This window comes from Parasteatoda tepidariorum, chromosome 10, assembly GCF_043381705.1.
Source record: "Parasteatoda tepidariorum isolate YZ-2023 chromosome 10, CAS_Ptep_4.0, whole genome shotgun sequence".
Lineage (NCBI taxonomy): Eukaryota > Metazoa > Arthropoda > Arachnida > Araneae > Theridiidae > Parasteatoda > Parasteatoda tepidariorum.
Genome location: NC_092213.1, coordinates 69,894,840 through 69,907,546, shown reverse-complemented (window position 1 = coordinate 69,907,546; position 12,707 = coordinate 69,894,840). Strand labels below are relative to the sequence as shown.

At 31.9% G+C, this 12,707-nt stretch overlaps 1 protein-coding gene across 1 annotated transcript in view; it reads left to right on the top strand.

Moving 5' to 3' along the window:
* Positions 1-312: 312 nt before the first annotated feature.
* LOC122271231 (coatomer subunit beta-like) overlaps positions 313-12,707 on the top strand; it is a 48,124-nt gene continuing 35,729 nt past the window's right edge. Inside the window, 1 exon segment of the mRNA XM_071186873.1 lies at positions 313-371. Within this exon segment, the coding sequence (XP_071042974.1) occupies positions 328-371 (44 nt within the window). The 5' untranslated portion in view covers positions 313-327.

Sequence of the window (12,707 nt, the reverse complement as noted above, 5' to 3'; positions counted from 1 at the left end):
TGATGCCACGTAATATTAAGTACAAATATATAGATAAATATTGAAATAAAAAATGATGTTATTACTACCTTTAATAGCAACATCTTAAAACAAAAAAAGCATCGATGTGAGGGGAGATAAGAAATCTACAGACACCGTACAGGTCCAATTTGTTGACAAAGAAATTTTATTACAGCCGAAAATGTTTCGTAGATTAAAGTAGCATCCTATCTTAGTGGAAATCACAGAAGCAGTTTTTTACATTATTTTAGTCTTATAAGATTGGTATAACTGTGTTTAGACAGAAGAAAGTACAGTAAGCTAGCTGGCACATATTTAAAAGAAACTATGGAGGATTACCTGGAATACAATTTTTTAATGGTGGAAGAAAAGTAAGTAACTATCTCTTTATACAGTATACTCTCGACATATACTCTCGACCAATCTCGACATCCATGAACCAACTAGTGGGCTGCTCCCCCTACTCGCTAACGCTCTCCAACCCCCGAAAATTGCTACGCAATCTTATATGGTTTGCTTCGCAATCCAAGCTCGCTTCGCTCGCTACTAACTTCGGCACATTGCAAATGCACAAAATTCTAAGAATTCAAAACAATCATTCAAATTCATATAAAAACTTTTTTTTTTTAAGAAAATTACATCTTTTTAGTAAATACTAAGTCATTAAAATAAATTTGAATTCAAATAAATGACATGTAATTCGTTAAACATATTAGAAATGTGCTATAGTATAATTCGTGATATAAATCAAAAATCGTCAAATAAATTCGTAATATATAAATTCGTGAAAAAAAAGCGCTTTCGACAAAATACTAAAATAGAGATCTATCGACAAAGACTACTCACTTCTGCCTAGCTTAATAGTATGAGATTGCCGCAGCTGATGCTCTCTGGTTATTTCAGTTTCCGTTTTTAAAAGCGCTATATTTTAAGCCACCTCAGGTAGATTTGGCATGTGACATTTTTAGCGGCAATCTTTGGTCGATTTTCTAGCGTTGCCATTCGGGGAGTTGTAATGAGGCTTCTTCTTGTGGCCGTCTAAGAGAAATAGTAACGTAAACAAAACAAAGCAAACGTTGCCACCGGCGGAAAAAAAATATAGCCGAAATTTGGGAGCCACGTAAGAGAATTATATATATTAGATTCTTTTCTATTTAATGCATAGTTATTTTTGTCTTACTTATAAAAAATATCATCGCTGTATTAGGACTTACAGTGAACTATGATTACATAGTAATTATTCTTATGTTTCATGACTCCACTTTACAGAGTACTATATTAGAATAAATTTTTCTACTTTTTTAAACATATTTAGCTCTGAATTTCTTATCTCGAAATTTTTTTCACGTCCCTTCAACTTTTAGAAATCGAAAGTATATTGTACTAAAAAATCTTAAGGGTCGTCGCAGCTGTTTCGGGTGTTCAGAATAACGTTAGATTTTGTATTGCTACGCTAAAACAATAAGACTTAGAAATTTGTAATAGCGGAGGTGTGTTGAAAAATATACACGGATTACGATAGATTATAATAATTATCATACGATAATGAGTTAACTATGGAAGTATATAACAAAAATTTTATCTAATTTCGAAATTTTAATACCTCTATAAACACTATTACATACATAATTTCTAACTCATTGTACAGGGCCGGGCCTAGCCTGGTTGGCAGGGCGCTAGATTCACGTTCGTGAGACCGGTTGTTCGAATCCAACCGGTAGAAGACTCCCCGTGTAGTAAATGGTGACTGGTGCTCGTTAAATCTCTCGGATCACAAAGTCCTCCATGTTTCCATTACGAATTAAACCTCTGGGGATACTGAATTGGAGATTGATTCAGGTGAAAATTACGATTTGTGTAAGACTGAATGGATGTATGAATGGGTCTGCCCTATAAACGGGTGTGAGGTATGGGTTGGATTCTTGGCCATAGATGGCGCCACTGGAAAGCAAAGAACAATCGCACCGTTGCCTTAATGGCCTACGACAATAATAACAACTACGACAAAAAATTACACGCGGGCAAATTTCCCAAAAAAGGATTTACAGCTGTTATAGACTAAAATTTTAAAAAGTGGCTGGTGAGATTTCATAAAAATTGGAGCAAACTTGTCACTATAGCTACAACTTTAATTTTAAAGAAAAATTACGACTTAGTACTGATTACATATATACTGAATCATTTATGTTTGTGGTAATCACGAACGGATGATTTCTTTGCAAAACTGAGCAGAAATGAAGTAATTTTGCTACCACTTTTTAAAATTATGTTTGGATACGAGAAATTTCAAACGTAGTTGTAATCGACTTTCCTTCAATGTGTTAAAAGAAACCATATTCGAGTGAAATTCTATGCCACTGAATCTCTGATTAATTAAATTGTATAAAAAAAAAAGACAATTGTACTAATATAAACGAACAGGGATTGAACAAAAACAAGTAAACACTTCTATAATTCAATGTAAACAAATTTTCTTTTAACATCAAATATTTTTAAAAGTTTAATTTATTACGGGAACTTGGAGGACTTGATCTAGGCAGATTTAACGTACACCAGTCTCCATTTAATACATGGGGATTCTTCAGTCGGCAGGAATCGAACTCCCATTCTCACGAACACGAGACCAACGCCCTACCAGGCAGTCTATCCCGGCCCTACTACAAAAATTGAAATTGTGCAAGGCTCACGAAAATCCTGCATTTGATGATAAACAAAGTAAAGTGTTATACACGAGAATACGTTTTTACATACTCGCAAACAGGTACACGAGGAAAAGGTTCCTTAGACTTTATAATATTTATGTTTTAATGTATAAATCTTGTTTTTTAAAGTGTGAAAAAAAATTTTTTTTTTTTAGCCACAACGTGTCAAATCAAAAGTATTGAATATCAATTACTTAGATTACTTAGTATTTCCGCAGTGGCCGAGTGGTTTCGATCGTCTAAACGCACTGAAGCGTGCAGGTAGCAAGTCCAAATCCTGCTGTTATCCTATATGCGTTTTTTATAGTGCCTTCCTCTATTTTATGTTATATTTCTTAAGGTTTATGAGCCCTCTTCGTAATTAGCACACAAGCCTGCATATGTATGTGTAATAATAAATAAATTAATAAGCAGTTTTGCATAGGCAAAATAGCTTTAAAGTTTAGAAAAATTTCTGTTACTTTTATTATTTTACTACAATTTTGTAAAATATTTCTCAACGATTGATTAAGTATATACAATATATATTTCTCAAACCATGGTTGACGTGTTTTTTTTTTAAAGTAAGTGCCCGATATATCTGCCAAGTTTCTTTATCTTTCATTTAAAGTAATAAAAAATTATATGCTTTAATATTCATTTCTTAGTTTAATAATATTTAAAGCAGCTTTTATCACTGTGGCATATAGATGAGTTTAATTCAATATAAAAGATAAACAAGTATAAAATAATGTGAAAATATACATAAAAACGAGAGAGTAAAAAGTTATTATTATTATTTTTTTTAAATTTGCTTTTTCTCAATATTTTATTGAATCCGGAGCAGTTTTCATCTTTGCACTTAAACATTTCTCGCGGACCACTGAGCCATTTTTGGACTTATTGTTTGGATAACATTTAAACTGCTTTTATGAACTCAGTGGTTCTTCCCTTCTAGTTCGAGTAGGGTAAACTAATCAGTGAAGGAACACTTAAGCTTTGCTTGGCTTTTAAAAAATCATATTAATTTCAAAATTCGTAATTTCAGTTAAATGACAGTGTCAACATATTTGTTACTAATTGCAAACTATGCAAAAAAATTGTAGAGAACTTACATAATATTGTTTTAAAGTTTTGGAGGTTCAAATAACAAGTAGTGAGAAGATCTAAGTACACTNATTAAAAGAATGATGTCCAGATTCAGAAAGTGATGCATGTGGAACATCTATACTGAAAAAAAAATTATTTACCGATTATACCAAATAGACAATTCATTTGATATTTGGATGTTTAATTTCCTTCTTTAGCTTTACACTTTTTTAATTTGGGATCTGAGTACAAATGGCATTGATCCCACGGTCTGGAAAATATTTTAAAGTGGTAGCAAAATTGAGATAAATCTAGATCTTAAAATGTATGGGTGCAAAATAATAATAATACATCGGGAATAAATTCGTAATTCTCAAAAGACAGCGAAATGTAAGCATTTTTCAGGTTGTCTTGAAAAATCTTAGCTACCACTAATTTATTTCCTCCGGGTCATGGGAACCCTGTATATTGTTATTATTATTATAGACAAAAGTCAAAGCTTTCTTGCTTAAAAAAAATTTAATAATAAAACAGTTGTACTATTACCTTTTTTTATTAAAAGAAATATACTTTTAAATTTTTATATGACTATAAGTTAACATCGCTTAATATATGAAGTTCTATTGCCATTTATAAATTACTACTTCTCTAAACTTTTATTATGTAGAGTTGCGCTCGGAAATGAAATAATAAGTGTGTAAACATCATGAGTGCATCCCATTTAATAAACGTTGAAAAGAATCTCGAGTACAAAGGGTTAACTTAGTAAAAATTAAACTATTCTATTAATGTGACAGTAGGTGCTAATCAGTTGACTTTTTTTATTGGTATTTACTTTATCAAGACATTTTTTCTTTCAATCTGGTAATCTTATGCTTAAATAAGCCAATATTTAAAGATAGTTTTTATTTATTTTTTTCTAAACAGTCTCCATTCACCGTTACAGATACACGTTTGGTGATAAATCTAAATTTGATTTATTTATTGATAATAGATCAAAATTTGTTGTGCTTATTTGTAGAAATGACATTCATTCATGTGTCTGAGCGGAAGAACTTCTTGTTGATCCAAATGACAAATAATCAGCTTCATTAATTTAAAGTTCATCAATAATAAACTAGTAGTCTTCTTCCGTGATTAAAAGAGCAGCTGCCAGTTGATAAAAAGAAGAAAATCTATAGTGAAACGAATTCAAAAATGCCCCAATCTGCAAAGAAAAGAAATTAGAAGTTATTTCATCCGAATTCACTTTACTCGAATGCTCATAGTCCGAATGGATAATAATGATTGCGATGCCACAAAAAAGAAAACAAGAGAGAAATTATTAACTCGAAAAAATATCGTCTGCGGAAATGGTGGCTCTTCTCTCACGCACAGGAAACAAAAAGCGAGCCAATTAAAGGTCGTCACGAGCTCACGCGACGACACTGTCTACTCATCGGAGAAAATTTTTGTTCCGAAAAGACCGAAGTATGAGAAGTGTTGGAATAAAAACCGCTATCGAAATTAGTGACGAGTTGGCGGGCAGGTATAACGGAAGTAGAGCTAATATCGTCTGAATTTTCCCACGGTCACTTTCCTTTTAATTGCGCTAAGATATCTCACGGCGTAAGATGAGAATGGACGTTTTTAATGTCTCTTTCTCTTTTTTTTAAGGCACTCCTTGAAGGACGTAAACAAAATGGTTGCGTAACAATTTTTCCGGTGTAATGCAATTAAAATTCTGTCACATTCGTCCGCAATTTATACAAGGACGCCTTTCTTTTACTTTTATCTTCTTTCTAATGCTTCCAAAATATTTATGGCTTCCCATCAACGCCTATCTATACATCTTAATTGATTATAAGGTAACTGTGTCAAATAAATACCTCTGAACTATTTTATAGGTAGCAAAGTTAGTACAACATTGTATTTTATACATTTTTGCCTCTTAAACATATATTGTTTTGAGGAGAAACATTTTATTCTCTAAGGAAGAATTAAATTTTACGAATAAAAATAATTTGTTTATTAAAATCTACAATGCATAACTCAAAATAGAGATGTATATTATACATTTTTACCAGTCCTTCGCGGAAATATGAGGAATTTCGGAGGAAAAATTTTTATTTTCTTTGGAAAATTGAATTTTACGAACAAAAATAGTTTATCAGTTTATTAAAATCTGCAGCGCGTCTTCAAACATTTACTATAACTATATTTATTATACTATGATAAAAAGTAAAAATGGCTTGCTTAGAAAGAATTGAATTTTATGAACCAAAATAATTTATTAAAATCCGCAGTGCAATTTTTTTCAAGTACTTACTATAGTACATATATTACGAGGATAAAAATTAAAAAAGGGTCACTTAGAAGGAATTGAATATTACGAAAAAAATAATTGTTTTAGTACATATGTAAATCCTTGAGTATCTTTTTAAATACTTAACTGTTATTCTATTTTATGTAGAATGAAACTGAAAATGAGTTTCTTAAAGGGAATGGTATTTTACTGATAGAATAACTAACTGGTATTAATAGAATAATTTTCTAGTAAGTTTTATAAAGAAAAAAAAATTGCTTACAATCATAAAACTTGCGTATCTCAAAATAATTTCAGGTTAAAATTAATTTTTGATAATCATTTACTATTTTTTTTCTATTTCATTTAATAATGGAAGAAAAAATAATTAGATATGAAAATTTTTAAGTTATTTTAAACTTAAAATAAAATCAAATATTATTGTTTAAATGTATTACTATTTAAAATAAAATTTTTAAAAATGCATTGATCGAACGGTTTTTGAGAAATAAAAATTTTTATTCATGACTTCTTCATTTTAATTTTTTTAAACCGGGAATCTATTCTACATATTTTTCATTATTTGATCTATTCCTAATTCGATTTACTTTTCATTATCATGCGTTATCTTCATCGCCTATCTAACATTTATCTTCGAAATAAACGAAGAAGTGTCTACATTGTCAACTCCTCTGACTTTAAAATATCCCCTGCTCCAATTAATTACCATATTTGAGATCAACAAAAACACCTTGAACCAACAAAATTGAGTCTTAGAATGTAAAGATCCCTCATTAGATAGAAAAAATATTCAAAGTGATCCATTTTTTTCCACACTGCAAATTGCGTTTAAATTTAAGTATACTTTTCCTTTGTTATAAACCTCTTCAGGTCTGAAAACATACTATTACTTGACTTCAGATCCAAATATACGTTGTTAATTTTATTATCTTGCTTTTGCTAAATAAATGCTACATGGAAACATTAATGCTTTACTTATTATTTTTTGTAAAAAATATTTATAATAAATTTCTTTTTAAAAAAAGACGTTAGGCACAAGTTGGATATTAAAATATTGTTATTGTTTAATAGCATAAATAAAAAAAAATTTAAATTTACAATATGAAAAACTCGGGGGAGAATTTTCCCGATTAACGACGTGAAAATTTCACCGATAGTAGCGGCAGTTATGTTTTAAAATATAAAACTTTATATTAAATTTTTTTTTTAAAACCTTTCTTATGAAAAACGAGAAATTTATATCTTAAGACACAATGTTAAGGATTTTTTTAATAAAATTTTACTTTCATATTTAATGTGATAGCAAAATTTTTTGATTTATGCTTTATTTCATTTTAACAAATTTTTTTTCGCTTTACTTCTTCCATGAAAAATCATTTTTGGAGAATGCATAAGTAGAGAGGCATACATGAAATCTTAAAATGTAAACCAGTATCTTGTAATTGAACCGTTTCTTAAGTGAAATAGGCAGAATCATACACAAATTAGAACTTTAAGCAGCATGCGTGTTTGTTTGCGAAAATAATCAAGACTAGTTTAACCCCTTTCACTCCCGTGAAAATGTTGGGGTGAGGTTTCGCCCTCTATTTCTAGCTCCCGTGATATTTCCGGGCTGAAGTGTTCAGTAGTAACGCGTCATTAAGAATAAAACTAGTTCATTTCTTTTGTCCGGAAAACATTTTATTTCTCATTTCACACACCAGATGGCAGTACCAGGAAATTTTTAAGGTAATTGTAGATAGTTAGTTTATTTTAAACTAGATCAAAGCTTAATCCCGTCCCCGTTAGAGGGCATCCGGAGAATACTGTAGACTCTAAGTGCACGCACGTCGACCACTCTCAGCAAAAGAAAAAGAGGATTCGAAAAGGTAGGCTTGGTGGCGATCCATGGCAACACGTCGGAAAAATGGGCAAGGGAGGCACAGGCAACTCCAGGGAGAACCCTGGTTGACGTAGGTTGAGCGCCGCGATTTTAAACTATATGTCAGCACTAATCAAATACGTGTATTTGTGACATGTTAAAAAAATAGGCACTTTTAAGACCGTTTTCTTGAAAATCAACCGATCCTTAAGGGGTTAAACAGCAACTATATTATCGTTTGGAAATGGAAATTTTTCTTTAGATTCTACCTCAGTTCTGATATGTTTCACAGAAATTTTTAAAGCATAATCTTGATTCTAGGAGAATGCATATCAAAAATTTTAGAAATTTTAAATATTACACTATTGCATTTTAATTTCCATTTTATAGTAAATATAGTTTCTCTGTGGTCAAAGAAGTAGAATCAAGCACAAATTAGAACTTAAAATCCCTACGTGTTCATTTGCGAAGATAATCGTGCGCAGACTAGTTCAAACAGCAACTATATTATTGTTTGGCGATGAAAATTTTTCTTTAGATTCTTCTACAGGTTTGATATGTTTCATATGAAATTTCAAAGCACGATCTTGATTCTGGGAGAAGGCACATCAAAAATATTTCCTGATCTGCACTAAAATAACAAATCACACTATTGACTATTCATAAGTGAAATTATTTCACCTTAGCTTTCATAAATGAAGGAATTAAATGTGGCAATGTCATGTTATTATTCCTGGAAATTCTAAGACTTATTCATCCATTTATGAAATGCCGTATGTTGTTCTGATTGTAAATTAAGCTGATGAGCTTTATCAATTCTCTGGAATCAATAGAATTGTCAGTCGACCAGTTTTACCTGTGAAATGAATCTGCTACCCATCCGTTAATAATCAGCATCGATATTCGATACGCCAAAATTTAGATTTAGAAGTTATGCTGTCTCAGTAGTCTTGCAGCTTTATTGGACCTACTGCTATTATAGTAACAAAGATATTAGCCAGTAAACCAAAAGAAATTTAAATTGGAATAAATAAAGATTAAAAATGAAGTTAAAAGAATCACACTAGGTCAAACTTATTTTCTGAGGAGTAAAAAATAAAGGTCAATTCACACGCTATCTAGAGAACAAGTATTTCTCACTAGGGGAAAATAGATAATTAAAAAATCACGGTGCTCAGATTGGACTCGGAATCTGCAAGCTCTATCCTCAAAGGGAAGAATAATCCTTATGAAAATTTAATCAAGTGCAAGTGTGGGTGATAGTGTGATAGGTAATTAATATTATTCTTCAGGAAATCTTTGTTGTTACAGTTGGCAATGTTGGGCCGGGATAACCTGGTTAACAGGGCACAGGGCCCATGTCGAAGAGATCGTAGATTCGATACCCACCGGCCGAAGACTCCCCGTGTTGTAAATGGTGAATGATGCACGTTAAATCAGTCAAGTCACAAAGTCCTTCACGTTCCCATAACAAATCATACCTCTGGAGGTACTGTTCCAGGAGTTTCCTTGTCTTCAGGATTGGTTCAAAATTACAAGGCTACGGAGTGGATCATTCGTAGTAGTAAATCCAAAATTGGGTCGGGTGTTCAACGACTGTCATAAAATAAAATTAAATTGGCAACGTTGAGCCGTGATGACTCAGGAGATAGAGCATTAGCCTTGCAATGAGGCGAACCGGGTTCGAACCCCAGCGATGGCTGGTCGATACGAATTCTGCATCCGGCTTGCTCCGACGACAGTGCCGACGTAAAATATCTTTAGTGGTAGACGGATCATGGGTTAGAGTCCCCTTGCTATCAGGATGACGGTGGGTGTTTTTCCTCATCGTGTTGCGCAATGCAGGTTTGTTCCAAGAAAAAGTCCTCATCGAAGGCAAACTTCTCCTAATGCTTGATCCAGGATCATCTAGATTGGGTTCAAAATTACAAGGCTACGGAGTTGAACATCAGTTGCAGTAAACCCATAAAATGAGTCGGCTGTTCAACGACGGTTGTTAAATAAAATTAAATTGGCAAATTTATAGTGTTGTGCTTCATTGGATTGGAGGTGGGAAATTGTAAGTAAATTGTATCAATTTTAAGATCATTGAATAGGTTATCGTTTGAAATGAAATTTTAGGCGCGTGTCAATTTTCCTCATTACAGTGTTTCTAAGAATATTTAAATTTGTTAAGAAGACGATTTATTAAGGTTATTTCATAGTTGGAAGTCATCAATAGAAATTCGTCAAATGATGCAACGGTACATCACTTAAGTATAATAATTCTGCTAAATTAAGAAAATAAGTTGTCATGTCGTTCATGTAATCTTACAGCTTTATTGGACCTAATGTTGTTATAGCATCGAAATTATTAGATCTCAAAACCATAAGAAATTTGAATTGACAGAACAAAAATAAAAATGAATTAAAGGGACTTAAAGTATGGAAAACTCAAACTATGTGAACTTAACTGTAATGATTAATTCGCTCGTTATCCAAACAGCAAATGTTTGTACCATTAGGAGAAAGCAGATAACTAAAAAAGTATGTCGGTTGGGTCTGATATCGTGGTTGTGTGCGGTTAACGTTACAGTTAAAAGATTAAGGTTTATTAGCATGCTAGAATAATTTTCGTATCAGAGTTGATTAGATACTTTCAAGTGACGTCACGCATGTGTGTCGAATCTAATTGTTTGACATACGCATTACGTCGCTTGAAAATATCCAATTGTAGATGCCTGCATAAGGAACTGTGGACAAAAAATATACGTAGACGAAAAAGGCTATCTTCGATAGACATAACGTAAACCGTTCCCCCAAGGCTCGGTAAGGTCCCTGTGTATGAAAGAAAAAGCAACAGTTAGGGGCACAACAGTAGAGGATTTTGAAACGTGTTTTCACCCTCCACTCCGCTTTTCATCTTCTCCCCAACCCTGTTGGGGTTGGGGAGGAGATGAAAAATTTTCTCTTTTTATTTATTGCTGATTTTTGCACAATTTATAAGCAATACTGTACTGTTAATTAAGATATTTTTTAAAAATACATTTATATCATCCATGTTGGTTAAATCTGCTAACATATTTTGAAGTAGAAGGGAATAATAAAATGGTGGTTGGCAGGAGGCAGCGTATGTAAGCATACACGTAGAGTTGTCAAGCAACCGGTTCAAAGATGACCTCTTTACTGTCACCTTGCTTCTTATGCGCATGCGCTGGATCTTAGTGCATATGATGCTATGCAATGTTTGAGTATGTTGCTCGCCCTGTAAGTTGTTTTTCTCGTAAAGTATACCTCACTGAGCTGTTGCCTGCGTTGGTTGCGTACTCAAAGAGCTAGATTTCTTCTTTATTCTTTGCTAAGACAAATAACAATATTTTTACGTCCACAATCATAATGAATTCAATTTCTTTAGAAAAAGGCGTTTGCTTGAAATATTAGAGAGATTCTGCCTAGCATTGCGGATTTTATGCATTCTAACGTTAGCGCTTTTTAAGCTTTACAGCGCTAGTGTGAAAATTACTTTACAAATCAGTATAGCTAAGGTGTTGAAAATAAGGTTCACGTTACGGGTAGCTTAAGACAAACGCTTTGCAAAATCACACAATTACTTTTGTCAACCGCAGTTACTTATTCGCTTTATAGCAGGCACTCTATGTTATGCGCGATCGCAACGCTCGAGTACGCCCTCTAGCGGGAGCCTGTAAATATCAAACATTAATTTATCCCGTTTTCATTTAGTTCCATCAAAATCATTGGCTGAATCAGACGCCATTTTCCCAGCAGCAAATCAAAATCAAAATTTCCCTTAGGAAAAGCCGAAGAACTTGAAAAAACTCTCCAGAATATTGGGATATCTTTCATACCCAGAACACGCCGAACATTTGAAGAAAAATTTCTCAATAATTTTTAGCTTCTATTATCAATAAACTTGCAACTGATAACTTCCGATTTCGCTGTCGCATACTGTTACAGATGTGTGTATTAAGGTAAAATGCATTTCTTCTGTCTTCAATTCATTACAAATTAAAGTGAAATCAACATTGCTTTCGTCATTCCAATAAATAAATGTGAATTCAGAACGTACAGAACTGTAATAGTTATAGAATATTCTTCTTCGTTATAGAATAGTATATATTTCTGTATCCATATAATTCGGAAAACAACAATAAAAATTATCTAAATTACTTGAAATAGTGCCATTTGTGCTGATTCTTAATTTTTTTTTATCGTTTTCTTGGTAAGTATTTTATGTTTTGAAAGAATAATTTCAACTAGAATTCAGCTATTCTGTTTTTAGCTACATATTCAAATTCATATCAAGAACTTATAATTATAAAATTTTGCTGTGTAGTATGTTATCCAAAAGTAATGAAGGGGTAAACTATGTATCTATTATTTGATAATAAAGTTTTCACACAAAGAACATATCATTTTGGAATTCTCCGGAATTATTTTTACAATAAAAAATTTGCTTGTAAATATTTTTTTTTCTCATTTGATGATAGTTCTCTACAGCTTTTTTACGTCTGATTAAAAACTATAAGAATAAAAAGAGAAACAATATGGAAGTTTTTTATTTCAATATGAGGAAATTTTAAAATCGTTTTTTTATCCTAAGAATTCTTTATTTTACGTTTTTTAGTTTATAATTTTTTGATAAAAATTGTTGTTAAAATAATTGTTTTGAAAAATTAAATGGTATAACATTATGTGTTTATGTATACTTCTTGCATATTAAACGTTTAACGTTACATTTTTTCAGAAAAGTATGGAATAAAAATTCGGTACT